Genomic DNA, 27,013 nt, shown 5'->3' with positions numbered 1-27,013 from the left:
GTGCTGGTGAAGAAAACCGTGACCCAGGTATTCGCGGGCAGGGTTTTCCCTGCTGATTCTCTGGCTCTAACTGGCCCAGACAACAAGAAGTGAATGGGAAAAAGTAAGGGCTTTAGAACCAAACAGATCTAAGCGAGAGAAGTTCGTTCTACAGGGCCTGTGTAACCTTGGAGATGAATGATTGCAAAATCCTCGGTCGGTGCTCAGAGACAACGCAGTGCATAAATGACAGGCCTTCTTGCTGGAGCTCTCAGAACCCGCAGAGAAGGGGTCAGATCGAAGAGGATAAAGTGCCTGGGACGGCCTCCAGGCTGCGCCCGGACCTCGGCTGGATCCGAGTTCAGCGTGGAGGAGACCGGCCGGCGGCTCCCCAGCGCGCGCCCAGCCCTCCCTGCGCCGGTCGCGGCTGCCAGGGGGCCGGCCGCTGGCGGGAAGGGGCCGGGAAACCTCAGGGCCTCGCAAAGACAGCAGCCGCCTTGTTCCGCAGCCCGGTGGCCTTTTTTTCCCCCTCCGGGGGCCAGACCTCTCCGCCCCGCCCCGCCCCAACCCCCGCCCCTGGAGACTCCTTCCGCCCCGGCTCCGAAAGCGTTAACCCGAGGCTCTCCGCACCCCCACCTCTCCCGCCCAAGGTTCCTAAAAAAGAAAGGTGCAAAGTTGGGTAGATAGGGAATGAATGATCAAAGCCAAGCCGACACTTCCTGCCGCCGGGGCGCTATATATACGGTGATGAGGGCACGGGCTGCGGAGACGCACCGCAGCGCTCGCCCAGCCGCCGCCGCCAGCTCGCAGCGCCTGAGGTTTCCCCGGGACCACAATGAACAAGCTGCTGTGCTGCGCGCTCGTGGTAAGTCCCTGGCCCGGCACCCTGCGCCGGCCGAGGCTGCCTGCCTCCAGGTCTCCGGCCCCTCCTCGGGAATTGATGGGGACGGACCTCAACTTGCTTCCTCTCCCAGGAGAGACCTGGGGACAGGTTGGAACAAGAGACCTCTTTAAAGTTAATCGTTCTTCTCAATCGTGTCCCTTTAAGAAGCTCCTGCTAGGTTTGTGGAGAAGAGACAGGAGCTCTAGACCTTATTTGTTTGAATGATTTTTATCCACTTACTATCTTTCTTCATGTCAGATTATTAATGCCCTCATGCAGTTCATACCATCTGTGCTCAGATGACTTGGGTATCATCTCTCATCTTTATTATTAGTAATAAAGCGGTCCCTTAGAATCAGAGTAAGTTGGGAGGAGGTGCCAGTCCTCTTAGAACTTTATAATCAGGATAACATTTGAATGAAGTGAATATGATACATCATTAGGCCCATTCCCCACTTAAGCAAAAGTTACGGGAAATTATGAATAATTGGCACCAGAGAAAAGATGTCTCTCTCACACATATTACTAACTGTGCAATTTAACATTTTAATATTAAAATATTATTGTTTAATAATAAATTGGTTATTTCAGTTTTCAGCTTTAATGTGGAAAATACTGGTGGGCTAATCATGTAAACTATTCTGAAATATATTTGAATAATTGAAGTTCAGCATTAAATAGGGCTAAAAGTTATTTTTAATACACTATTTGGAAAAAAAGGAATTTCTGTTACTTGGTTTAGCTTTTTTTTTTTTGATTAAGATTTTTGGCCAATCAAGTTAGTAAGATTTGTATGTAGATTATTCTGTGGCCAACAGCTTATTGTAATACACTGAGATATGAATCAGACATTCACAAAAAGATAGTAAAACCCATATTTAAGCCACATACATGTTTGACAGTATTGGAGTAAATGCCTGAATTTCATCATTCAATGCAGGAGTATTGAGTGGAAGGCCAGAAATCTTCCAATTAGTTCCTGGTATACACAGGCATAAGTAAATAAATAAACAGCAAGGTCACTAAAGAAAACATAGGTTGGACAGGAGTCCACACAGAAGTATGCTAATCTTACCAACACTATATATATATATAAAATACATAAAGTAATTCCACCAGTATGGATGCTATGGAAAACTTTTTAAAAGTCAACCTTCATTAAAATATAATACACACAGAGAACTGCACAGATCCTAAGTGCCTAACGAAGTTTCTCAAAGTGAACACTTGTGAGCTAGCACCCAGATCAAGGAATACTACATTGCTAGTGTCCCAGTAGCTCTCTGGGCTCCCTCCCTGTCACTATTATGTACATAGCCACAGTAATCAATACTCTGACCTCTAACACCATTAATGAGTTTTTCTTGTATTTGGACTTAATATAAATGGATTTTTTGTGCTGTTCTGTGTCTGGCTACTTTCACTTAAGGTTCCATTGTGAGGTTGTCTCCACCGTTGGAAGTAAGAACTCAGCCACTTTCATTGTATGGCATTCCATTGTATGGATATACCACAACTGAGTTAATCATTCTAGTGTCTGGCTAGTATAAATAATTCTGCTATTAAATGGAGACACTTTATTTTACCTTGACCTTTGTATTCTGTCAAAGATTTCATTACTAATGAACACATAATGCTGTTAAAATTTTAGAATTTCCACTAAATAATGTTTGTAACTAAGTAGAAAATAGACAAATGTTTTGATATGTGGTCTGTATAAGAAGATAGGTAAGTGTATAGATAATACTAATTGTAGATGATACAGCATTATTAAAAGGGAGCCAGTATGTGTCTTGAGCATAGTAAATACTTTAAATAGGGAAGATTTCTCTTTCCTTCTCTGTAGTGTCTGAGATTGACTTTCTCTTATAAATGACTGGAAATGAGCACCATGTACTTACACATAAAGAGTTCAGATGTTCTTTTGAAAACACCAAAGTGCAGTTTCAGGAACTAGAAGCGTTCTGGATACTTCCTCCTTCATATCACACATGACATTAGGCACTAGGGACAGAGTGGAAAATAGGATGGACATCGTTCCTGTCCCCATGGACCTCACAGCCTAATGAAAAGGGCAGATAGTGGACAAATAGTTGTACATATAATGGGAGTAACAAAAGGAGAAGTACTGAGTGATTTGGGAATATAAAGAATCTTGCTCTCCAGGACCTCTTAAGGGAAGCTGTGGTGCAGTGGTTATCAGTTGGACCAAAATCAAATACCAGTGCAATGGCTCACTTGATAAATGATGGTGGGCAAGTTATATCTCTCTTGATTTTTAATTTTCTTTTCCATAAAATAGAGGTAATGATATGCACACATGCAAGACACCCACATAAAGTTCCTGTTCTGTACTCACTGGCACCTAGCATTGTGCTCACAGATAATGGCAAGAAAACTAGACCCAAGTGGATTAGGTAAAAGAAATGCCCCTAACGCTCAGCACCGCTATCATCTTGAAGAAGAGGTAGTAGGTTTTACTGCTAGAGATAAAATTAAGGCATCCCGTACCTGGGAGAAAGTAAAATTGTGTAGCAAAGTAGAATTCTAGATTATTTTTGTAAGAGCACAGGATATGCTGGTAGGTTGTGGTCATTAAAACAAAAGCCATAGTTACAGGCTTTCTGGAATGCTCCCTAAGGTAGGTAAGCAGAGACCTACTCTTCAAGGTGAGGTAGTCACATCATCAGGTTATTTTTTTCCTGAGTGCCCAGAGGCCACCTGACACTCTGGGAACATCCTGGCCATGGCCTAGATATTCACTGGCGGGAGGAACTTCCATTGGCCTTCTCAAAGCTAAGCTCTGAATTAATGTTATGAGGATAGGACTTGGGGTAGTGGTTGGGGAGGGAGAGGGGGAGGGGAAAGTAAATGTTTTTTCTCAAGACAACTGCCTTCTGTCTGCCTTCCTTTAGGATAATGCTCTTTCTGATTTTGTTGTTGTTGTTTTATTACTATTTTGGCATCTTTCCCATCCCCTGTGATTGAGTGTACATATTTGTCTAGCCTTGTTCTTTGCCTACATATTTAAGAGAATGTTCACTCTGAAGTTTCTAGAACAGTCTGGCATACATACTCAGTCCAAAACAGTCCTGATCCTTGTCCCTAGCAATGTTCAGCACAGTTCCTAATTTCAATCTCATCATTACTTTGATTTCTTAAACCACAGTTGTCAGATTTCTATTTTCTTCATATTCGTAGCCTCCAGGTCTCCACAATGCCTGATGCAAATTGTGTGTTTGCTGGGTCAAAGGGGCTATGGTGAGATTTGCCTGGGTGTTGTAGTACCTACCAGCAGTTTCCAAGGATGGTCCAACAGAATTTAACTTACTGCCAGAGATTCAACGTTCTGATGTTGGCTTTCAGCTCTTTCAAAATATAGCACCCTACTCATCTGACCAATATTTTAAATATTCTTTTGTACATTTATACTACGAAGGTTCATATCGATACCTTTATGAAGGCCCATTCTTAAATGAGCAACATTCATATGTGGACCCTTGGAAGTACGATCTAAGCTCAGCTAAACCCATTTTCTGTCCTTCCATTTGGTTGGTTCAGGCATCAAGTATTTATTTTTGGTTTGATGACTTTTATTTGTCTGTAAAATGTGCCAATGGATTGTTAAGTAGGCATTTGGATTCAAAAAAGTGCAGGAGAAGCCTGGGCTGGAGAAAAAAATCTAGGCCATTAGCTTAGAGCAAGTTTTTAAAGCCATAGGAAAGGAATATTTCACAGGGCAAGAGAGGAGAGTGGGAAGCAGCGCCCGGGTGCATTTCTGATACTGATAGTCTGGTAAACAAAATGCAAATACGAACAGTAATAGCAGCCATGTTTAGAAAAGAAAACAAAAATCAAAATAAAACTTAGCAACCCACAATAGCAGGAACTAGTGAATCGGAAATCCTAGCAACATCTGTAAACTATCTATGCAAGAAGAAAGAGTGAGGTATGGCCAACTTGAAATAGATACAAGGATAGTATTTTTATGTGACATGTAATTAGTTTTTGGAACTCACTACCACAGAATATTTTGGGGTAACTAGCAGAGAAAGTCTAAAAAAAGAATTCTTTTAGACAGTTGTAAGGGATAAGAATAGTGTTAAAGCACATTAGGTAAGAAGCTATGTGGTACCCACTCCCTCTCACATTTACCTGGCTCTCTACATCAGTGTTCCAAAGGCCAGAAGAGTCTACAGACACACTGTAATGATTTCTCGCAACCATAAAGTAACATAACCTCCCAAGTGCTTGGATAGATTGTTTTCCACCCCAGTTTCTTAGAAGCACCGGAATCAGCCAGACCATTAATGGGTAGATAATGCAGGAGGAAATGAAATGTCCTTTGTAAAGCCCTTTTTAAAAAGTGATGTGCTCCTGATGGCCTTGATTTATTACTTTATTATTTTTTAAATGCACCTCTCTAAAATTATAGATTAAATACTGTGAAACATTGTTTAATTTCCTTGAAGCTTCTATACAAATAAAAAGAATAGCTTTAGGATATTCACTTCCATTTAGTCTGTACCTTGGAAGCATTCTCTGTAAAAGCCTCTTAAATAATCAACTATAAAATAGGAAAGTACATGTCAAGATGGATTTAGATTTAAATTAAGACAGTAATTCATCTAAACTTTGTGACTGCCTTTGGTAAATTCAATTTTCTACCCTGGTTTTTGATCCAAAAACCTCAATTCCCTTCCCATGTAATGTTACTTTTTTGTTAAAAAACAACAAAAAAACCCTATTATATTCCTAGAAAATATGGATATCAGGACCCTATTCCTTAAAAAATTTCCCCCACAGTCAATTTGCACCAACAAAAAAAAAATGTCATTTCGGAATTCATGGGCATAGTGGTGTAAGATCTCTGCAACAGCAGACAGGAGGCAGGGGCTCCAATTTCTCAGTCTGTCTTAGATTCTGAGGTACAGTGGGTGACTCCACTTCTCGAGATCTTACTTTACTCATCTCTAAGAGAGGGGTGTTGGACCAGGTGATATGTGGAAGGTCTGCTTTAGTGTTAAGTTTTTGTCATTAAAAAAGTAATTAAAAAAATATTGATTATACACTTTTTAATACTCCAAACATATAAAAATCAAATGGACTCATTTAACTATGAAAACAATGACCTTAAAGGAATGTTTCTGAAAAATTCATTTTGTGGCAATTGTCGAAGTTTCTTCTGCCCATTTGGTTTCAGGTATTTGAAATTCTGTTTAAGTCAATGAGATCACAAGAGAAAGCAGCTTTTGAAAGGTTAGCTACTTCTTAGATTACAGATTATTCTTTTAAGCCAAAAAATATTATTTCACTCTGAAACAAGTCCATCTTGTCTTTAGCTAATATGCATAGAAGTCGTTAAGGTGTGCATTTTTTATATTCCATTTAGTTAGAGGCTGGGTCCAAGACATTCCCTCAGGACTTTCTAAAGAGGTATAATTATGGTAACTAGCAACTCCTTAGATTCGTTGAGCATAATTGCCTTTGAATTTGTATTCACAAGGAAGGACATGACAAATGCACATGGCCCTTTGGAAGAAATGTCAAACCTTCAGGCCACATAAGCATGCTAATGGGTAGGTTGGCCTGACCATTAAATATTACAATTGAATACTACCCCAGGCTGATAGACTGAAACCTCTGCTCCTACATGCTCTGTTTCTTATTTCTTCTTTTAATATTCAGTAAAAAGGAAAAAAAAATAGGTTGTGCTAAAAAAAGGTCAAGTAGAAAGTATGAGTGATGTTTATTGAGTAATGATGTAGTTGTTAGTGCTGTTTGTAAACTATTCTCAGTTCTCCCTTCCAGAAACATGGTAAGATTGTACTCAGCCTCTTCTGGTTGGGGTGACGGTGTGAGGATGTGAATAGGGCTGACCAATGACTTGTGAATTAAACTGATACGTCACTTCCAATTTAGAGCACGTAATTGACAATATATGATCCAACCACAACTTTTTTATTTTCTCTTTCCTTCCTCCACAGCAAAACCAACCATGTTCCAGGTATTAGTTGCTATTTCATCCTAGGTTTGAGACAAAGGACAATGCTAAGGCCTTCAGTGGACCCACAGGGACATAGCATGAGTGAGAAATAAACCTTTGTTATGTTTGTTTTGAAGATTGTTCACTGAGATTTTTGAAGTTCTTCGTTAGCACAGTCTAAAGCTAGCCAGTCCTCATTGATAACAGCCAAACTCTCAGTATAGCTCATCACTGAAGGGCAGTAAGTGCCAGGGACATTTAAAACTACAAATAACTAAAACTGTGATTATTAGATTGTCAGTTTAAGCTCCTTTGATGTCAACGATAATGTTAGAAGAATTTATGAGGAAGAACCTCTTCGTTCTTCTGATGCTGAAAATTCAAAGTTTTGGAAACTGAGATTATATAAAAGCCTAGCTGGGCTGCAAAATGGGAAGATCAACAGGTATTTAACAGCATACTTTAAATCAAACACCCTATTATGTAAGTGTAAGCAAATAGGGATGAAGTTTTCCTCTTCATCAATTCCAACCGACCCTCCCTCTGTAGAGGTTCCCTCATCTTCATCATTCATCAGGAGCCCTTCTACCTAGTTAGCTAAGCCACAGGAGGAAACCAGAAAATAGAACCAAACTAATGATTCTCAGAATATGTTTTGTCTAGGAAAGTCACACAGAATATTTCGCTTACTTTTCGCAAAAATACTATGACACAGAGATCTGTTTTATACAAAAAGAAACCAAGGTGCAGAAAAGTTAAACAGTTTTCTCTAAGGGTACCTGGCTGAGATTTTTTCTGCCTATAGCAGCCTACATCTAGTAGCTGAGTCCAGTGAAAAACTTCCATTAACCAGATCAAAGCTTCTATGGAACCATTCAAACCCAGAGAAGGGTTTTCTCTGCTTCGGTTAAGAATGCCACATGATGGGGCTCAGGAGAGTCAAATCCTTGGGCAAAGTGATTCCAGTATATTTTTTTATCCTTTTCTAGCTCCTCCTTCAGCTCCAAAAGATCATGCATGATGTTTTTTTTCTTTGAAATAAATACCCTGGCCTCTTTACTGCACATGGATTCTTAGCCCAGATTCCTTAGGAAAGAGCACGAGACAAACACTTATGTTCTATTACCTTATTAGAAAGTGCAAACCTAGAGTGAGCAAAAGAAGAGTAAGGGAGAAAAAGAAAGAGGGAAAATTCAAAGAGGTGCATTCCTAAGAAGCTACTGCTTAGTATAAAGTACGACTGATTGCCCAGTCTCACAGGAGCATCTTCCTGAGAGTGAACTACTGTGCGAACTACTGCATTGCAGGACAAGAGAGGAAGAAGAAACGTTTAGCTGGATGGATGGATGCATAGACAGACAGATAGATAGATAGATAATAGAAAAATAGATAGATAATGGGTGGATAGATAAAACATAGATCTTACCGAATTTTATGTTGTGCTGTAGTTGATCATTTATATGCCTATCTCCTTCATAAGAGTGCCAGTCTCCAGAGGGAAGAGTCAGTTGTTAAAGGCTTAGATTGAGGCAGGATTGAATTTGAATCCCAGCTTGAATGTGTATTAGCTCTATGACTTTGACAAGTCACTCAACTTCTCTGAGACAGTTTCCTCATCTATAAAATGGAGATAATCCTGTCTCGCTAGAGGTGGCCGAGGAGTGGATCATAATATCATGTGATGAAAAGGCTTAGCATAGAGCCTCCTGTATGGTAATATAATGCTAAGTAAGCTGTTATTACTCACCATATCACCCATGGCTTCTAGCATGATGTTTCACATGTCGTAGGCACACATAATTGTCCATATGTTTAACTCAATGTGCTGTTTTTTATTCCATTTCTTTTTCTAGTTTCTATTCCATTTTATAATCACCATGGTCTTTCTGTATTTCTCTTATGAGCTGCCCTTAACCATACATTGATTGAGCCTCAACCCAGATCATTAGCAACCAAAAGGGATTAATGAAATGATGTGAACAATGTATCATCTTCAAAGAAAAGCATTGTAGAAATAAAATGGAATTTAAAAATTGATGTTCAAAAATATCAACATACTAAAAGGTATTGCCAATTCTGAGCCCTAAATTATAATCAGCCGTGCTGTTGAGTAGAGGCTTTCACAACTGATGTTCTTTCTCAAATCTGGTGGTGAACAGAAATACTAAGACTTGGGAGCCAAAATATGTTAGATTTCACATATCCTTCTTAGGAAGTTTTAAGTGTTTACTCGTATTACAAGTTCTGTTTTCTCAGAGATTTATTTTCCCTTTATTTGTGAATCTATCAACTGTTCATTGCCTATAAAACTCCTCTGAAGCATCAAAAATATCCAGCAAATCTACCCTGACAGTTCTGGGTGATTCCAAACATAAATAAGATACCACTCATTAACGTAAAACCCTTCAAATGACTGAAGGGAACTTCTGAAGGGAACAACTACAAAAATGCATTTAGAGTTCAATTTTATCTGGAGACAATTCTTCAGCCCCAAGGGAAGCACAATAGTGTAGAATTTGGCCCAGTGAGTCATTTAATAAATCATAATTGCTTGCGTTTCCTTCCCCGTTTGCCTAGCAAAAGCTGTTGGCAGCAAATCAGTTCTGTATAGATGAACAGATTTGATTCATTTGCTCTTATTCCCTTACCTAGAGACATAATCCTCAGCCAAACACCTGGCTATTGTGAAAATTATTAAGCAGTGGTAGACTCTGAGGTGGGGAACTGGCAGCAGAAGGTAAACCCCTCAAATGGACTACTTGCTTTCTTCACTCATTTGTCTTTAAAATGGAAGCTAAATACAAACGGCACAGTACATGCAATATGCCATGCAAGATGAAAGATGCTTTCAAAAAATGTTCCTTTAGGCAAATTCTGTCATTACTGTCATTTTACACAAGAGAAAATTGCAGATTTCATTCCCACCCTTGCAAATGTATCCTTTATATAGTGGATATTTATCTACATCTATATTATCACCAGTGATCCTAATTACACATAGCAGATATCAATATATCTATTGAATAAAACTAAATTAGATAAATTGAATACTTGCTATGAGTAAGACACCATGCTAAGCATTTAAGGAATATGGAAACAAAGGCTTTTCTCTCTGGGCCCTCTATGTGAACCCATGGAATTGCCTCGCGACACCTGACCTAAACCAAGAAAATCATACCTGTTGGGAAGATACTGAAACTGATTTTTAAAACAAGTCAGAGACACTTTTTCTGGCGACAATTAAAAATGGGGTAGATAATCAACTCATGGCACATTTTAGGTTTGTTACTTTCTCTTGAGCAGGAAACTTCGAAATGTCTCCAGAAATGAATCTGATTCAAAATGTCTCCCATTTCCTATGTCCTTTGTAATTAACATATGTAATCATGCCTCATATTTTGTCTGGAACCTTATTCTTCACCAAGTTTATTTGTGTCTCTTTATTTATTTGAAATATAACAATTGTACAGGGGTAGGTCAAATAAGGATTATTCTTATTTTAGAGGTAAGATGGTGACCTGGAGTTACTAATGCAGTTGTCTGAGTTTGGAACTCTGGTATGCATGTTCTAAATGTAGGTGCCTATCTGCATGTGCTTTTGTTAATTAACATTGATTTAATTGCCAAGGTCTACACCTTTTAGAACTTGCTATTAATTGTCCTCTGAGCAGTCTTCCTGAAGTTCTGTGATATCCCTACTTTTTCACCTTCTAATTTTCATTGCATTTTGCAAATGCTTATAAGTTCCAAAAGTTAACTTTTCGTCCTTTTTGCTTGTAGTGTTCCCTGGGAAATGCTATCTTATCTCTCTGCTTCTAGAGGTATTAATATGCTCATAATCCTAAAAATTGCATCTTTAGTGGCATTTGTCCTAAATTACAATATATGTGTAGTTGTCTGATGTCTACGAGACATCATCACTTAAGTCTCATAGATGCAATATGTTTCAAACTAAATTGATTGTCCTTCCCATAACTGTCTTCCTCCTCCGGCTGTCAGTAATTAATGGTAACACCACATACCCAACAGTTGATTTTTCTAGGAGTCCCTCCCAATGCAATCAGCCAACATATATCTATTCATTCCTTTCCTCCATTACCAGTGCCTAACTGCAGCCCCTCATAATTTCTGACCTGTTTCTCTGTTGAGTCTTTTCTTGATCCTCTCTCTCCTCTTCTCTGCCTCCAATAGTTTTGCAGGAACTTATAAGTATTTTGCATCATACTGGGCCTTTAGATGAATGCTCCTCTGAAAGAAAAACATTAACTTATTCAATTCCATTGCTTAGCAGTATTTCTAGGGTATAGTAATTGTCTCAATAAGTGTTTTCTGAATGAAGGAATAAATGAATTACTTAGGGAATGGAGGAAAAAGGAAGGAGCTACTATAAGACCATAGAAAATCAAATACACTAATCTTCATAAAAATTAGTTTAATTTTATAAGCTTTATACTACAAGACATCTTTAGGAATGTCACCATGATATATAATGTAAATGTTTCCTTTGTTGGCTAAGACGCACTGTAAAATGGCATGGTTTCCAAATTGGCCAGAAGTTTAGCTAACTCTGGCTAGTCCTCAAATAGTTCTCTGTGGCAAAGATCATGACGAGAGATCACAAAACGAACTCCCAAACCAAGGAGCTATTTCAAGCTTTGCGTGGGCTCCTTTTAATGAATTTTCCATAAATGGAAACCCACTGGGTCACTCATGGTTCTGCATACCAGAGAGCAAGCCCAGTAGTATGGAATTGGCTGCATTGCATAATGTAAAAATAAACTTGCTGGAGGAAGTATATTCTTTTATCCTTTAGGAAGAAGCACACACCAGTAGAGTGATTCAGTAAAATCTCTTATCATCTGAGAAACTTCCATCTCAGTAGCTCTGGATGAGAGCTAGTCTTAGCACAAAGAAAGAAAAGGCAGCATCAGGTCATCTGGGCTATGGGGGGCTTTGGTTGATTTCCTAACTTTTGTTATCTTCTAATTCTAGGTTCTGGAGTCTGAATGAAAAATGAGCACTTTAGGGCTTACTTTTGACTGTGCATGAGGCTATAGCATAAGTGAGAGCATTTGACAAATGTTAAAGGATTGGACCAAAAGCAGCATTTTATGGCACATACTCTGGGTTTGAATTCTGCCTCCACTAATTACTGTGACTTAGGATGGTTAATTACTCATTTCTAACACCCATTTTTGTAGCTGGTGTAGACTTAATGATAATATGGTATGACATCCTAAAGTATGTACAAACCAAAATGTTATAAAGATTATTTTTAAGTTGATTGCCTGTCACAGAGCAGAGATTTAATGCACATATGTTGGAATGGAATAGTAAAACAGAATTCCATCTCCAACTGCCCATTTTTTGCTACCCTAACACATACCATTATCATACCACTCTACTTCCTAAATATAGAACTCTCATTACATGTTTTTTTATGTCTGGCACTAAGAGTTAGGTGATTAATTGGAAAATCACTTAAAGCATTAAATAATAAAAATGATACACATGTATCTTAAATTAAAGCATTTAAATAAACATTCATTCACCTATATTTTGAGATCTGGCCAAGGCTTTTCTTGGCATCTGTGTTTGTTAACTGGAATCCCATGCTTGTGTTTCTTCTAAAACTTTTATTTGTAATTTGTGGCTCATTCATTTCAGTTTTGGAGCTTAAAGACATTTATGAAACAATTGACTATATGATACTTCTGTATGTTTTCCCCATTTTGTTTTCCCCACTGCCTCAGCTATTCTAAATTCTACTGCAGGTTTTTTGCTTTTGTTTTGGTTTCTGTGGCCCATCTTTATCAAGTCATCCCCAAAGCATTTTCACAGAAAAGTAATTGTTTTTCGCACCCATGGTGATTGGTTACATAATATTTAATTGAACTACCTAACTATAGTTACAATTATAGCATGTACAGATACATGTATGCAACTAGCGTAAAACAGACTCAGCAGCAAACAGGCAACTGACTTTCGCTAAGTATGTAACTGCGCTGATAAGAGCAGATGGGACAATAGTGTGTTAGAGGAAAAGGCATCGCTGAGAATTCAGGGTGCTGGGGCTTCATTTGGTTATACTGATGGAATGGGCAGCATAGGTGAATCTGAAAAGTAGAGATTGGTAAAGGGAGTTCTGTTATTAAAAGAGGTTTCACAAATAAAACAGAGTGGAGCAAGAAGCAGGAAGGGGGTTAAAGCAATTGTTTCCAAGTCCATTAGCGAATTAAACCATCAACCCACAGACCACTGCAATGGAGGAGATCGAGAAGGCTTTAGGGAACAACTGATTCAAACCACCCACTACCATCCTCTGCTAACATTTGATAGATGAAGGAAGATAGTTGGCTTTGAAATAGAAAATTCTTTAACCACCACTGTCCAACATGAAAAACAGAAGGTAAGGAGAGAATAAAACTATTTTTCTATAGAGCTGGAGCCTTAACTCTCCATTCCGGAGAAGACACATGGGGGCCTCTGGAAGGATTCCGGGACTGGTGGGAAGCGCTAGAGCAGGGGACTCTCAGATCCCCTTCAAGCACAAGCGGTCTAAACCCAAGGACAGGTGTAGGAGGGGGGAGGAGGAAGACAGGGACTCGGAGGACGGAGAAAGAAAAAACGGAGAGAAAATTCCACTGCATTTCTCTTCAAAAGGCTAGCATAAAGCACCAAAAACAGAGTGGCCTCTTCTTCAGAAAGTACTTGATGCTTCCTCAGACACATCTATCCATGTGTCCTTGCTTTTTTGAAGATATTCATCAGTGGTTATGCAGTATACACAGAAATTTGCTTTTGAACTCTTACTGGATTATAAATATTACCAGCTGGCAAAGGAGACAGAACCAATGTGAAGATGATCTGTCCTCCTTTTCATTGCTTTTCCGGGAAATGCCAAAGAAAGTAAGAGGACTGACATGAAGCACTCTATTAATCTTGCCCATCCTCTGTCCAGTAATGGGTTCCAGAAATTCTGTGCGGCAATTGGGGCTAACCAGAGATTGAGACCTAAATATCCAAGTTTGGCCACACAGTTCTGTCTTTTTACCAAAGTGGAAAATTTTCAAATAAAACACAGAGGACCAGTGAAATTTGCTGAAGACAGGCCTGCAGCTCCCCCAGGCTTTCTGGTTTTTAAAAATACTATATATGATAATCCCATGCAGTAGCCTTGGAGAAATTACCTTCACTAATATAATTGCCCTCTAATCCTTCAGTCAACCTTATTTATTTTTTTCTCTGTGGATTCCTTTCACCTCAACTTCCCTGTATTTTGAAGAAATGGCAAGTAATTCCCAAGGCATGGTTTCAAGAAACCAACAGTGTCATGTCCAATTGCCTAGAAAAACACAAATTGCATCAGCATTCTTGGTCAGATTTTATGTTTGTGTGGCTCCTTCTGGTGAGGAACACAAGCTGGATCTGTGTGGTTTTCCCAGGTCATCCTCATCCCCTCCTGGTTAGGGAGAAAAGATCAGCTGATGAATAAAGGGACAGAACCGAACCACATTGGACAGGGAAAGGGGGGATGATGGGCAGTCTGGCTGGGGAAAGACTCAGGGCTTGTAGCTCTACTGGAATGGGGCTCACTCAGTCATGTGCAAGACAGAGGTGTCCCTCTGGACCTCACAGCTGGGCCTCTTGGAACAACAGAGCCCTCTCAACTGGCTTTTCAGGAAATTGAAAGTGACAGCAAGAGAAAAAAGCATTTCTCATAGCTTTCATACATCTTTGCAAGTTGCATCAGGAAAACTTTATTCCCTAGCATTAAAGGGTTTAGAAATATTTGAGTTACATCTATACAAGGAAACTTGAAAAATGTAGCATAGTATATTAAAATGCACAAAGTCATTTCATCTTACTTTATGTCCTTCAAAACACCGATGTTTATTTGTAATTATTTATTTCTTTACTTCTTTGCTATCTGCATCATCCATAGACTACGAGCTTCTCGAAGGCAAAGACCATCTTTGCTTTGTGCACCACCATAGCTAATTTCCTTCTACAAGGCCTGGTACACAGTGGGTGTTCAGGCAGTGTGTGTTGAAGGAATAAGTACATTCCATCTATTTCTGAAAGGTTGAGAGCAAACCAGAGCTTTCACCCACTACTGGTCCCTTTCTTCTTCTCCTAATGGTGATGCACTACATCTGTGCCAGTTAAAAGCCCCAGGGGAATTCAAGAACATATTTTCCCCAGACACCCTCAGGTCATGAGGGTTTCTTGAAAAGACCATCAAAGCAGCCCCAATTTTGCACTGTATTCTACTTTTTGATGGCTAGGAGTCCTTTATATCACAGTACTCTGAAAGGTGCCCTTGGTTAAAAGTTCCATCACATCAGGTTAGATACTTGGCTCTGGTTTACCAGCTCATATAAGATCTAGTCAGCCCTGACACTTGTCATTTTCCAGTATGAAGTGAATGAAATTACTTGGATTAAAATGCCCAAGTGCTTTTGAATAAAGGTCATTTTTACCTTTGTCACTCCTAATTCAAAAGAGGGCTGACTCCCTCGCTCTGCATGCTTTTCCCAGGCCAGGGGTTTCTCTGAGATTTCCTGAGTTCCGCAAAGAAGAGTTGGGAAAAAGTTGTTGTGTTTGGTCGGCCACCTCCCCAAAGCCTGAAAATACTCAGTGTTGATCCCTGTAGCAAAAACAAACAATTAAAACCCAACAAACCATCCCCTACATACAAGCAACAGTGTTTCTTTTGAGCATATACTTCCTGGAATTAGTGTGGATAACTACTCCAGTGCTCCCTTGAAGACCTTTTATGACATGGAATTCAAGATAGAATACCCATTTGGAGCTGCTTCCCAAGGAGCACCCTTGCCCACAGAATCCTCTTTCTGCCATTACATATGGAAACTATTAAAACCCTCCCTGCTTCCTGAAGTTTTTCCCAGTTAACTAGAGAGGTGGTCCTTTAATTTTCTAGACATCATTTACATAGGAGAATCAAGACTGGGCCACATGATATTCTGGGAGAAATACCAGGTTTCATATTCTAAGAATCTTTCTGGTGGATCACTGCCCATAGGGGCAGGGACTGATTTTACTCACAGCCTATTCCTGGTATATTCCAGGTAGGCATTCAATACATACCTGCTGCATGAATGAATGACTGAATGACCAGATGACTGTGATGTAATCTTGCAACATTCACACATCACTAATTCTTTACTTCACTGTGTGTTTGGAATCAAGTCTTAGAAGGGGAAAACTAAAAGAGATTATCCTCTAGTTCTAAATATGGCTACATTGACCTCCTTACTTAAATACTGTAATCTCCCCAACTTGCCCTCCATATTTCCAATCTCTTATTTGCTCATTTTTTACACTTACCTTCTAACATTTAATTTATCTGTAATTTGTTATTGATTTTCTTATTGCCCCAATGGGATTGCAAACTCCATAAGATCTGGGTTTCTTGATTATTCACTGCTATATTCCAGTTACTCAAAACAGAGGCTGGCACATATTAAGGGCTCAACAACTATTTGCCAGGCGGAACAACCAAACAATGATTATTGAGATGGGCTCCACACATCAGAATCACTGTGGTTTTTTTTTAAATCCCAACCCTAACTCTGTACCTGTAGAATCAGAATGTTTAGGGGTGTGAACCCCAGAAATCTACATTTTCACCAAAGAGTCTATGTGATTCTGATGTAGCTGTTCTGAGCACCACAAATCATTCACTGACACTCTAATGTAAAGATAGTCCTGAAGCCCAGGGAGATGAAGCGTCTTTTAGGCCAATAGGTCATTTAGCAGTTAATCTGGGTAATAATTTCTATTCTGATGAGCTTTCCACTCTGTCATTTATGAGCCTGGACTTATGTAATACATGTGCCGCCAGAACCATCTTGGTTGAGATTAAGCTACTAGGGGCAAGAATTGTGGCTTTTGAGCTTACTTTCTGTGGGGCAGCTTAGTAAGCAGGAAAGTCATGAGGCTTCAGGTAGTAAAGGACTTTTAATGATGCTTTTGCTCAGAAGAACCACCCTGTTTCCATGCTGACAGGCCACTGTTTCCCTTCCTTCTTCTAGTTCCTGGACATCTCCATTAAATGGACCTCCCAGGAAGTCCTTCCTCCCAGGTACCTTCATTATGACCCAGAAACTTCTCGTCAGCTGATGTGCGATAAATGTCCCCCTGGCACCTCCCTGAAACAGCACTGCACAGCCAGGCGGAAGACCGTGTGTGTCCCCTGTCCTGACCACTACTACGCAGACAGGTGGCACTCCAGTGATGAATGTCTGTACTGCAGCCCGGTGTGCAAAGAGCTGCAGTTTGTCCGGCAGGAGTGCAATCGCACCCACAACCGCGTGTGCCAATGCGAGGAAGGGCGCTACCTGGAGCTCGAGTTCTGCCTGAAGCACCAGACCTGTCCCCTTGGATTTGGAGTGCTCCATGCTGGTACGTATCAGCTTCCAGTGTGCTCAGAATTAATCAGGATCGGTCAGTCAGGCAGCAGGGAAAGTTGAAGGGAACACCCATAACAGTAAGGGATAGCAAATTGTCTGCTAGAGACGCACCATGTGTCTGCATTGCTGCCAAAGGACCGTTTCTCCGAGGGATACTTTGCCACTTCGGGGCAGTTTCGTGACAAATCTCAAAGGCAGCAAATTGTTCTCTAATAAGATACATGATTAATTGCCCTTTTTTTTTAAGGGGACACACTCTGAATTACCCTGTTTATAGTTGATATTTACCCCTGTGTTTCACTTCGGCATGGGCAGCTTCAAACTGAAGTGCTTTCCGACAAATATCAGAATTGTTAATTGATACCAAGAGAGTAATTACGCTGATATTAATGAGGCTCTGGAGTACTAACAATGAGCGGTTATAATTAATTATGTAAAAAGTGAGAATGGTGAGGGGAAATGCATTTCATTATGAAAAACGAAGTGGGGCCTTCCTTCGGCAGGGGAGTTGAGTGTCTGGGAGGGTAAAGACTGTAGCAGCATCTCTTCAATGAGCTTTTCCTGTATTTTAGACAAAACAGATTGTCAAGCCAAGAGTAGGTACTTGTCAACAAACAAAGCCCTTTTGCTTTTTGCATTTTGAATGGCATAGGTTAAGGCCAGGGCACACTGAATCTTTTAAAGCTGTAACTCACATTATTTTCCTACCACATTCACCCGGCTTTAGTGCACTCTGTATCCTCCCATGGGTTGGGAAAATTGAGTATTCACTGAAGTCACTGGAGGATGGAGTAATCAGGATAGATGCTGATGACTCAGTTTTTAGCAGCGTTTCTCAACCTGAGCACTAATGTCAAGCTGTGATGGATAATTCCTTCAGAGGCAGCTGCATGCCTGGCTCCCAGCCACTAGACGCCAGTAGCATTCCTCCCCCAGTCGTGACAGCCTAAAATGTCTCCAAACATTGCTAGGTACCCTCTGGGGGGCAAAATCGCCCCTGGTTGAAAACCACTGGTTTATAGGATGCTAAATTATTTGTAATTATTTTAACTTTCAGAAGTTATGATATAAAGGGTCTAGATTATTAGAAGATAAGCACTTTAGGTGCAAAGGCATACAGAAGGAACAGATTCAGAAATTTAAATCTATTAAGTCTCCTAAGTTGTGAATCTTGTCAGAGTAATCGCAGAAGGTGCAAACTGCGTAAGTGTCCCTTACAATGTCTCTAGTATGAGTGTCTGAAGGAGGAACTGGTGACACTGCTTAGCTTTTTTTGGATGGTATTTTGGGACTCAAAAGCTAAGCCAAATTGTAGGTGGTAGGTTGTGGGGGAATCCAACAAAAACAAATTAATTTAATCCAATTCAGCAAGTTGTATATGCAGAAGGATTAATTAAGCAGAGACTGTGCAGCTTGGAACCAAGAAAATTTTGAAAAATAATGGGAATAGCAAGGAATTTTCTCACAGAAGACGAAAATCTGTTTGTAGAATACAGTAAGCCCTGAGCCAGGAAACTTAGGGCAAAGATGCCCATCCTTTTATTTGTGGCACCGCAGTGGGGCGTATTTACCTCTTCCTCCCTAAAAACCCACACAGCAGCTCCTGATGGCAAATAAGAGGTTTCCAACCCAAAGAGAAGGAAGGTCTATGTAGCATTATTCTAAAAAGTATTTAACAACCTTTCCTTTCGTTGTTGTTTTGGAGTTAGGCTGTCTCCTCTCCATATTTTACTGTACTTCATTCCATAAGCCCTGTGTCTTTAGTGTGGCTGGCACAGCGACATTCTCAGCTGAAAAGCAGAGGTCTTCTCGTCACTTGGTTTTTCACATTTTGCCAGCCCGATTACATCTGTGATGTTTCCACTGATATTAATAAGGCAAAATTCATTTCCTAGATGGATAAATCTTTTTTTATAAAAAGTTCTATGAATTATCAAAGAGTCAAGTCCTGTTCAGAAAGGTCATTACATAAAGCCTCCAAATATACTTAGACATTTATACTCTTATCATTAGTAGATTCTTTTGTTAAAGAACTTTAAAGTCTAAATTACCTGAAGGGAATGCCTTGTACCTTTGATTTCTCATTGGAATGCATGAGAAGACTCCAGCTGACCGTGCATCTCTGAAGAATGACATGATATTTCTTTGTGCACTGGCTTTCCGGAACATGTGGCAGTTGGCAAAGGGAGACTTGGACCCAGATGGCCACATCCACTTACTCCCAGAATGTTAGCGTTGGAAGAATGCTGTGGAATCCTCACCCAAATGTATTTGCTTATGAGAGTATAGAATTTGATGTGGAGTTGGATTCCTTCTAAGGAGAGAGGTGTAATAAGAAAGTACAAAAAGAAAAGGGCCTCTTTGTAGGGTGGTTCTTAGGAGAATGTCACTGCAATGCTGGAAATGGCATTTAAGACCTGAAAGTCTCAGGCCTGTGGTTCCCCCTCCTCTTTTTTTCTGCCAGCCCTTTGTCATTTTTGCTGGTCAGTGCACCATCAATTCCTTGAAAAGAAGCAGAAGATAAAATTAGAACCAAACCATTTTGCTCTTTTTTCTTTTTTTCTCATTCTGATACAATGAGGTGGGAGTTTCACATTTTGAATAAATGAAGTTTATTAACTTTCTGCAGCTTTCATTTGTCCTTTTTGTCTGACATCTTGCACAAACCAGAACTGGCCTGTTTTTACATTTGAATATTGAAGTCCAAATCTGTTCAGCTCGCTTACACTAGGTGGAGGTATTTTCATATGCAAATACAATGTACATCTTTTCATGCATGATAGAGTCAAGGGTTTGAAGGTATTTATTTTTAATAGTGTCTTTAGTTGTTGACTGGTTCAAGTTTTCCTACTGATGATTTCTCCAACCTTATCAAGTATCTTTCCACCATGAAATAAAATGCCCTTGCAGTCACATTTCCTGAAATTTTAATGACTATGCTCTTTAAAAACTCAACAGTTTAAGCAAATGGTATATCATCTTCCATTTACTATTTAACTTAACTGCAGGCTTACACTTTTGCGTCAGTGGCCAACTTTATTGCTACCTTCAAAAGTTTATTATAATGTTGTAAATTTTTACTTCGCAAGGTTAGCATACTTACGAGTCGCTGTGCAATTAGGATTCAGAAAAGAAAGAACTTCAGTAGAAACCAATTGGAATTTAACGATGCAGTGTTCAATGGGTAGTGATTTCGAAGAATGATACTACAGCAGTTACAGAGCAGTTATTTTCATGATTTTCCAGGAATAACTGTGTGAAGAGTATGGCTGACAACAAGACCTCACTGACACTTAAGCACAGGCAGACTAATGAACACCCTACTCTCCTCTCCTGTCACATTTCATGAGTGTTTCGTAGGTAACAGCAGAACAAATTGGTGTTTGTACTACAAGGAGGGGAGACTGACTAAGAGACCAACTGTAGACATTTTGTTGTCTCTAATGAAATGAAAATGAAAACACCTGAAGTTTTGTGCAACATAATAGTAGCGGTCAAAACCAAGTGAAAAGTCTCTCCAAAACTGTGTGAAGAGGGTATCTGCTATGCAAGGATTTGAGAAGAAGGTGCTAAATTGCTTGGTATTTTCTGTAGGAACCCCGGAGCGAAATACAGTTTGCAAAAGATGTCCAGATGGGTTCTTCTCGAATGAGACGTCATCTAAAGCAACCTGTCGAAAACACACAAATTGCAGTACATTTGGTCTCCTTCTGACTCAGAAAGGAAATGCAACACATGACAATATATGTTCTGGAAACAGTGAATTGACGCAGAAATGTGGAATAGGTAACTGTATTTCATAAAATCAGTCTGTACCCCTTCTGAGTTGAATACAAGGCCCTCTGGCCACCTTCTTAGTGAAACTCATATTTCCCCATTCTTGAATGTTAACCAAGTAGGACTGTTCTGTGCAGATGCTAAAGCCACAACTCACAGACTTTCAAAAAATCTCATCTTCCTGCAGTCACACTCTAAGCCCTGACTTGGTCTTGTTCCCACTTGAATCAAATTTTCACATGGGGATAAGGATGGCATAAAGCTTATGTCAAAGACCAAACTATCAGAGTCCAAGTTATAGAATTTTTTTAAGTCATACATTTTTATTACTTCTAAGAATATCTATATTACTAGCCAAAGTATGAATTGGTGACTGAGAAGCACCATGACATAATCTGATGACAAATTAGAAATGTAGAACCGGCTTTATCACCTATGGTATTACTTCATTTAATACATGGAATTCTAAGTTCCTCTGGTTATCTTAAATGCATTATTCAGGAAGTGTCACTAGCTCCAAGCTCAAGTTATCTGAATGCATCCCCTATAGTCATGACACTTACAAGACTGGTGTCCTCCTTTGTCATTCCTACTACTGGACTCATCTCAGACCTTCTACCAAGGGTTCATCACACTAAGGATGATATGCCTTTTAACATTTAATTAGCTTGACTCTCCCCAAACATCTTTTTTTTTTGGCATCATTAATCTACAATTACATGAAAGACATTATATTTACTAGGCTCCCCCCTTCACCGAGTCCCCCCCACATACCCCTTCACAGTCACTGTCCATCTTTTGTATGACATAGAAATATATGAAACATTAGAAGGTGTGTTGGGAGATCTAAGATTCAAACCCAGTTCTAACATTTTTTCACTGTGTAATCAAAATCTTAAGCAAGTCATTTCTCCTTTCTGCTGTCTTACTCAAACAATGGAATGAGGGAAAGGCTAGTAAGAGAGCAACTTCTAGTTTTAACATTCTCTGTATTTAATTCTAAATTTTCTTTTTATCATTCATTGAGCACTTACCCTAGTCTTTAACCTTTACAAAACCACTGTGAAGTTTGCTCAAGTTTAAATATGTGGTTAATGACAGAGCCAGGATTCAAACACAGGCCTGATAAACCCAAAGACAAACTCTTAATCCTGAGATATATGGATCCTCACCAGATTTGCATCTATTTTCCAAGGGATATGTTTTCTGTTTATTTTCCCACTTAATTATTCATCTGTCTCCATCCTTGTTTTCAAAGGTAAACTATGTGTTTGTGTGTACCTAAAATAAGATACTATTCCAGATTACTTTTCAAGCTCTTTAAAAGGCAGGGTTTAGGTTTGTTTTGACTTTGATCTTGAAGTACCCTGTGAATATTACCTAAACCTTTAACAGAATGTTTAATATTTACATTAAAATATATTTATGTATATGTTAAATCATAGAATTTTTGCTGTGATTTATTTGGAGTAGTATTATATTTATTAATCATTTTTTTAACCTCTTCCCCTTCAAATGCCCTAGAAGAATGTTAGAGAGGACATAAGCCCTGTTGGGTTCACAATCTGCCACTCAGACCAGCTGACAGGTTTTTATTCAAACTTCAGGTTTTAGCATATTATATACCTTAGAAAACTCAATTGTGTGAGGTTTTTTTTTGTTTTTGTCCATTAGACTTTCAAGAGTCCAAGGCTTGACCAAATCTTCTTGGTTTTCTGACCTTCCTTTAGATGTCACCCTGTGTGAGGAAGCATTCTTCAGGTTTGCTGTTCCTACGAAGTTGACTCCTAATTGGCTTAGTGTCTTGGTAGACAATTTGCCTGGCACCAAAATAAATGCAGAGAATGTGGAGAGGATAAAACGGCGACACAGCTCACAAGAACAAACTTTCCAGCTGCTAAAGTTATGGAAACATCAAAACAAAGAGCAAGATATGGTCAAGAAGATCTTCCAAGGTATGGTAACCTGAAATGAACAAGTGGATCAGAAATCAGAGACACCCATTTATCATAAATCAGGAATAAGACTGTGTACCTCTTGTGTGAATGGATATTTTCCCTGTGGAATTATTATTGGGCTGAAAAAGTTTTCACCAAGTGATACTGTGGAAGCTATACCTAGAGCAGCCATGCAAGGTTTTATTCTCACCTGTTCTATATCCCAATTCTTTTCAAAGTGCTCTGAATGCTCTAAAAGAAGGGACAGTGCATTTCAAATGCACGACTAGACCTCAAGAAACCTGCTTCTAGATCCCCTACAGTTTTATTAGTGTTCCAACTCTAACCTGCCTTGTTGTTTAACCACATTGGATCTTACTTTGCATTTCCACTAAGAAAGTGTGTTGTAGTTATTTGGTAATTCTCTGCAGGGAACCTCTAAGTGTCTTAACAAATATCTTCACATTAATCCTCATAACATAGCCTGTTTTAAAATTACCATTTTAATAACACACGTGAGAATTAAAGAGATAAGTTCTGTAAAGTGTTTGAGTTTCTTGGAGAAAGAGCTAGTTAAAGCCAAGTACTCTCATGTTTTAGAGTTTTATAAGGTATCTCCCTTTAAAAACTGTGTGTGTGTGTGTTATGATGGGAGAGAATAAAAAGGGGAAAAGTAAGTTGCACCCATTGTGGACTGTAAGCTTTAGGATGTACAGTGGAAAGAGTTCTGGTTTCAATTAGCATTGGAGAACATGCCAGAAAAAATGAGGGAGGTGTTAGTGCAAATAATGTCAATGAGAAATCCATTCTGCTCCTCACTTACAGCTAAATGACTAAGGAGCCATATATCACCTGAAAGCCTGGAACATCTGAAACAGAAGCAACAGATTTTAGGAGACTAACGTCTTTGACAGCTGAATGCCTTTACTTGTGCAAAGAGTGAACTTTTCTTCTGTTTTTGGCAAACAAAACATATTCTTTGAAAGTATAATTAGCCCTGAGGCAAAATGAAAGGGAAGTAGAGAATTAGAGACTGTTAGAACTGGAAAGGATCAAACTCCCTATTTTATAAATGAGGACATTTCAGTCCAGAAAGATGCACTGACTTGCCTTAGGGCTCACAGATAGTAAATGACTCCTGCCATTAGAAATGTTAGTTACTCCCACTTACGCTTATGTCCTAGCTCATTATTGAAATATTCTCTAGGCTGCGTATCTCCTATTGTTCTTTGACCCCACATTATTGGGTTTTCAGAGTTCCTCCATGGTGGTAATGTGAGGCTATTTATTAAAAACTGAAGCACCTAACTCTTAAAATAGCACACATATTGGGTATCAATAATGAAAGTTTATATTACAAAATACTAACTTGAATAGTTTATTTCTGTTTTTCTGAAATGTTATGGTTTTAATTTCTTCAGTTTTTCTTAGAAAACAGAGTGATATATCTGCATTTTCTACCGTTAATTCAAAATAAGGGCTTTTCACAAAGCTTTGTTGAATGCCTAGAATGTATAAAGCATTTTTTTCCTATTAAAATTCAGAACAATATTAAGCTCAGTCCTTGACAGTAACTAGTGTCACATAGCCTCTGCCCCCAACCCCCACAAAAGGAAAGAAGTTTATCCTTAAAACAAAGTCATGAAATTCTGAGAGAACCTCTTCTGCCTATGGTAGTTTTGGGGTGATACTAGAATATACATTATGTGAATATCTGTTTGGGTTTTTGCTTTATGTAGATATCGACCTGTGTGAAAACAGCGTGCAGCGGCACATGGGACACATAAACCTCACCTTCGAGCAGCTTCGCAGCTTGATGGAAAGCTTGCCAGGAAAGAAAGTCTCAAGCGAAGACATTGAGAAAACAACGAAGGCATGCAAACCGAGTGAGCAGATCCTGAAGCTGCTCAGCCTGTGGAGAATAAAAAATGGTGACCAAGACACGCTGAAGGGCCTAATGCATGCACTAAAGCACTTGAAGACCTACCACTTTCCCAAAACTGTCACTCAGAGCCTGAAGAAAACCATCAGGTTCCTTCACAGCTTTACTATGTACAGACTGTATCAGAAGCTGTTTTTAGAAATGATAGGAAATCAGGTTCAGTCAGTAAAAATAAGCTGCTTATAACCGGAAATGGTCACTGGGCTGTTTCCTCTCGACGGACCAGATGCAGTGCATGAGTAAACTGTTTCTCAGTCACTTGCGTTGGGGTTACAGTGATTTCTTTCTCATCACCAAGGACCCGATTTGGCCACAGTGCACAAAAAGAAACTATGGTGTGGAGAAAGAATATCACCCCCGAAAGTTCAATAAACTGCAAATAGTTTACCCAACTGATAGATCTGGTCCAGTATCTACTGACTGTATTTTCCCTTATTAATGCTTGCATAAATTCAACTGGAAATACAAAAATAGACTCTATTGTGCCTTACTAAATATGGGAATGTCTAATTTAAATAGCTTTGAGATTTCATCTGTCCTAGAGGCTTTTATTAGAAAGCCATAATTTGTTTCTGTAAAAGTTGCTAATGTATCTGTAACACTATTGCAGTATTTGCTATTTATATTCATTCAGATATGATTTGTACATATTATCATCCTAAGGGGAAAAGGTAGTGTCAGACTTAATTTTAGAAAGGAAAAATATATATATTCTGTTTATTATTATGACAAATAAAAGAGATAAAATATATTTTTTAATGGAAAGTTTGTAGCATTTCTTAATAGGTACTGTCATTCTTTCTGTGTGGAATAGTTTTGTAATATACCTTTTCCTGTATAAGCTGTAATATCACTTTATAGAAAATGCATTATTTAGTCAATTGTTTAATGTTGGAAAGTGTATGAAATATAAATTATCTGAATATTAGATGCTCTGAGAAATTGAATGTACCTTATTTAAAAGATTTTATGTTTTTACTACATAAACACCATTAAAATTTTCAAATTATTTTTCATTGCTTTTCCTCTTGCTTTTCTTTGAATGGGACATTAACTGGTCTGAGATTTCACGATTTTTCCTATTCTTTATCATCAGGAACATCTGGGGATTGTTAAAAATTCAGATTCCAATTTGAGGAACTCTGGGGAGGAGAGCAAAAACCTGCTTAAAAAGTTCAAAGTAATTCTTATTACACTAAAACAGGAGAACTTTTGAAATCAAGCTAATACAGATGGTGCAAACCACTTGTAACTGCTGCCATGAGCACTGAGACACCAAAGTATCAAAGTTCTTTTGGTTCCCAGAAAGAGAAACAGGTCTCTTTAGTTTAAGAAAAAATTCACTGGAATGGTGGTGTATTGTGTTGAATGGTGCCCACCCCCTATAAGGTGCACATAAAATCCTCTGAACCTTTGAATGTTACCTTATTAGAAAAAGAGTCTTTGTGGATGTAGTTAAGGACCTTGAGATGAGGAAATCACCCTGGATTACCCAGTTGGGCCCTAAATCCAGTGGCCAGTGTTTTTAGAAGAGGCATGGAGAGGGGAGACACAGAAGAGGAGGTGCTTGCAGACAGAGGCAGTGCGGGAGGGATACAGCCACACACCGAGGCAGGCAGGGAAGACAAAGACACTCTTCTAGAAATCTGAAAGGAGTTCTGCCCTGCTGACATCGTGATTTTGGACTTCTCACCTCCAGAACTATGAAAGAATTTATATCTGTAAGCCACCCAGTTTATGGTAATTTGTCCGAACAGCATAGCAAACTAATACAGGTTGTATCCAAGCCTCAGAAATGGCAATATTAAGATAACTCTGGGTCCCTTGGGGGGCAGAAGTTGCTATACTTCGTTCTCATCTTACGTTTCTGTATCTTCCAGTTCAAAATTTCAAATTCCCAGGAGAGAGATTCTGATTGTCCTCTCCGATTGGGACTGGTGTAAAGAGAGGGCCAGTGAGGGTCTTTGTTTCCCAGTTACAATTCCCAAGAAGGAGGTATCATTGAACCATGATATCCCTCCTTTCAAGTGTGTGTGCCTCTATTCTGTCACCTTACAGTAACTTAAGAATGCA

The 27,013-nt window shown here is 39.2% G+C and overlaps 1 protein-coding gene and 2 long non-coding RNA genes across 21 annotated transcripts in view; 1 reads left to right on the top strand and 2 right to left on the bottom strand.

Annotated features, from left to right (window-relative positions):
• Nucleotides 1–20,831, bottom strand: part of LOC118971022 (uncharacterized) — a 43,001-nt gene extending 22,170 nt beyond the window's left edge. For 7 of the 11 annotated variants that reach the window (XR_005059252.2, XR_012128365.1, XR_012128368.1 and 4 more), the window contains exons 1-2: nt 15,332–16,913; nt 10,982–11,096 (exon numbers count right to left, since the gene is read on the bottom strand). This is a non-coding gene — a long non-coding RNA (uncharacterized lncRNA). Of the gene's footprint in view, nt 1–2,763; nt 2,925–10,981; nt 11,097–15,331; nt 16,914–19,335 lie in introns of those variants that run through there. The other 4 variants (XR_012128372.1, XR_012128370.1, XR_012128374.1 and 1 more) reach the window with 4 other exon arrangements.
• TNFRSF11B (TNF receptor superfamily member 11b) lies at nt 235–26,802 on the top strand. Its single transcript, XM_073229993.1, has 5 exons — nt 235–844; nt 16,907–17,276; nt 20,879–21,070; nt 22,792–23,016; nt 24,738–26,802. The coding sequence occupies exons 1-5, from the start codon at nt 815–817 to the stop codon at nt 25,124–25,126; spliced, it is 1,206 nt and encodes a 401-aa protein (XP_073086094.1). The 5' UTR covers nt 235–814; the 3' UTR covers nt 25,127–26,802.
• The window catches only part of LOC118971023 (uncharacterized), a 64,594-nt gene continuing 58,414 nt past the window's right edge, over nt 20,834–27,013 (bottom strand). For 8 of the 9 annotated variants that reach the window (XR_012128380.1, XR_012128377.1, XR_012128382.1 and 5 more), the window contains 2 exons: nt 24,793–24,910; nt 22,899–23,026 (listed from right to left, as the gene is read on the bottom strand). This is a non-coding gene — a long non-coding RNA (uncharacterized lncRNA). Of the gene's footprint in view, nt 20,955–22,898; nt 23,027–24,792; nt 24,911–27,013 lie in introns of those variants that run through there. The other variant, XR_012128383.1, reaches the window with a different exon arrangement.

Source organism: Manis javanica, chromosome 2 (assembly GCF_040802235.1).
Source record: "Manis javanica isolate MJ-LG chromosome 2, MJ_LKY, whole genome shotgun sequence".
Lineage (NCBI taxonomy): Eukaryota > Metazoa > Chordata > Mammalia > Pholidota > Manidae > Manis > Manis javanica.
Note: the sequence above shows the minus strand (reverse complement) of the source record. Positions and strands in the feature narration are given on the sequence as shown.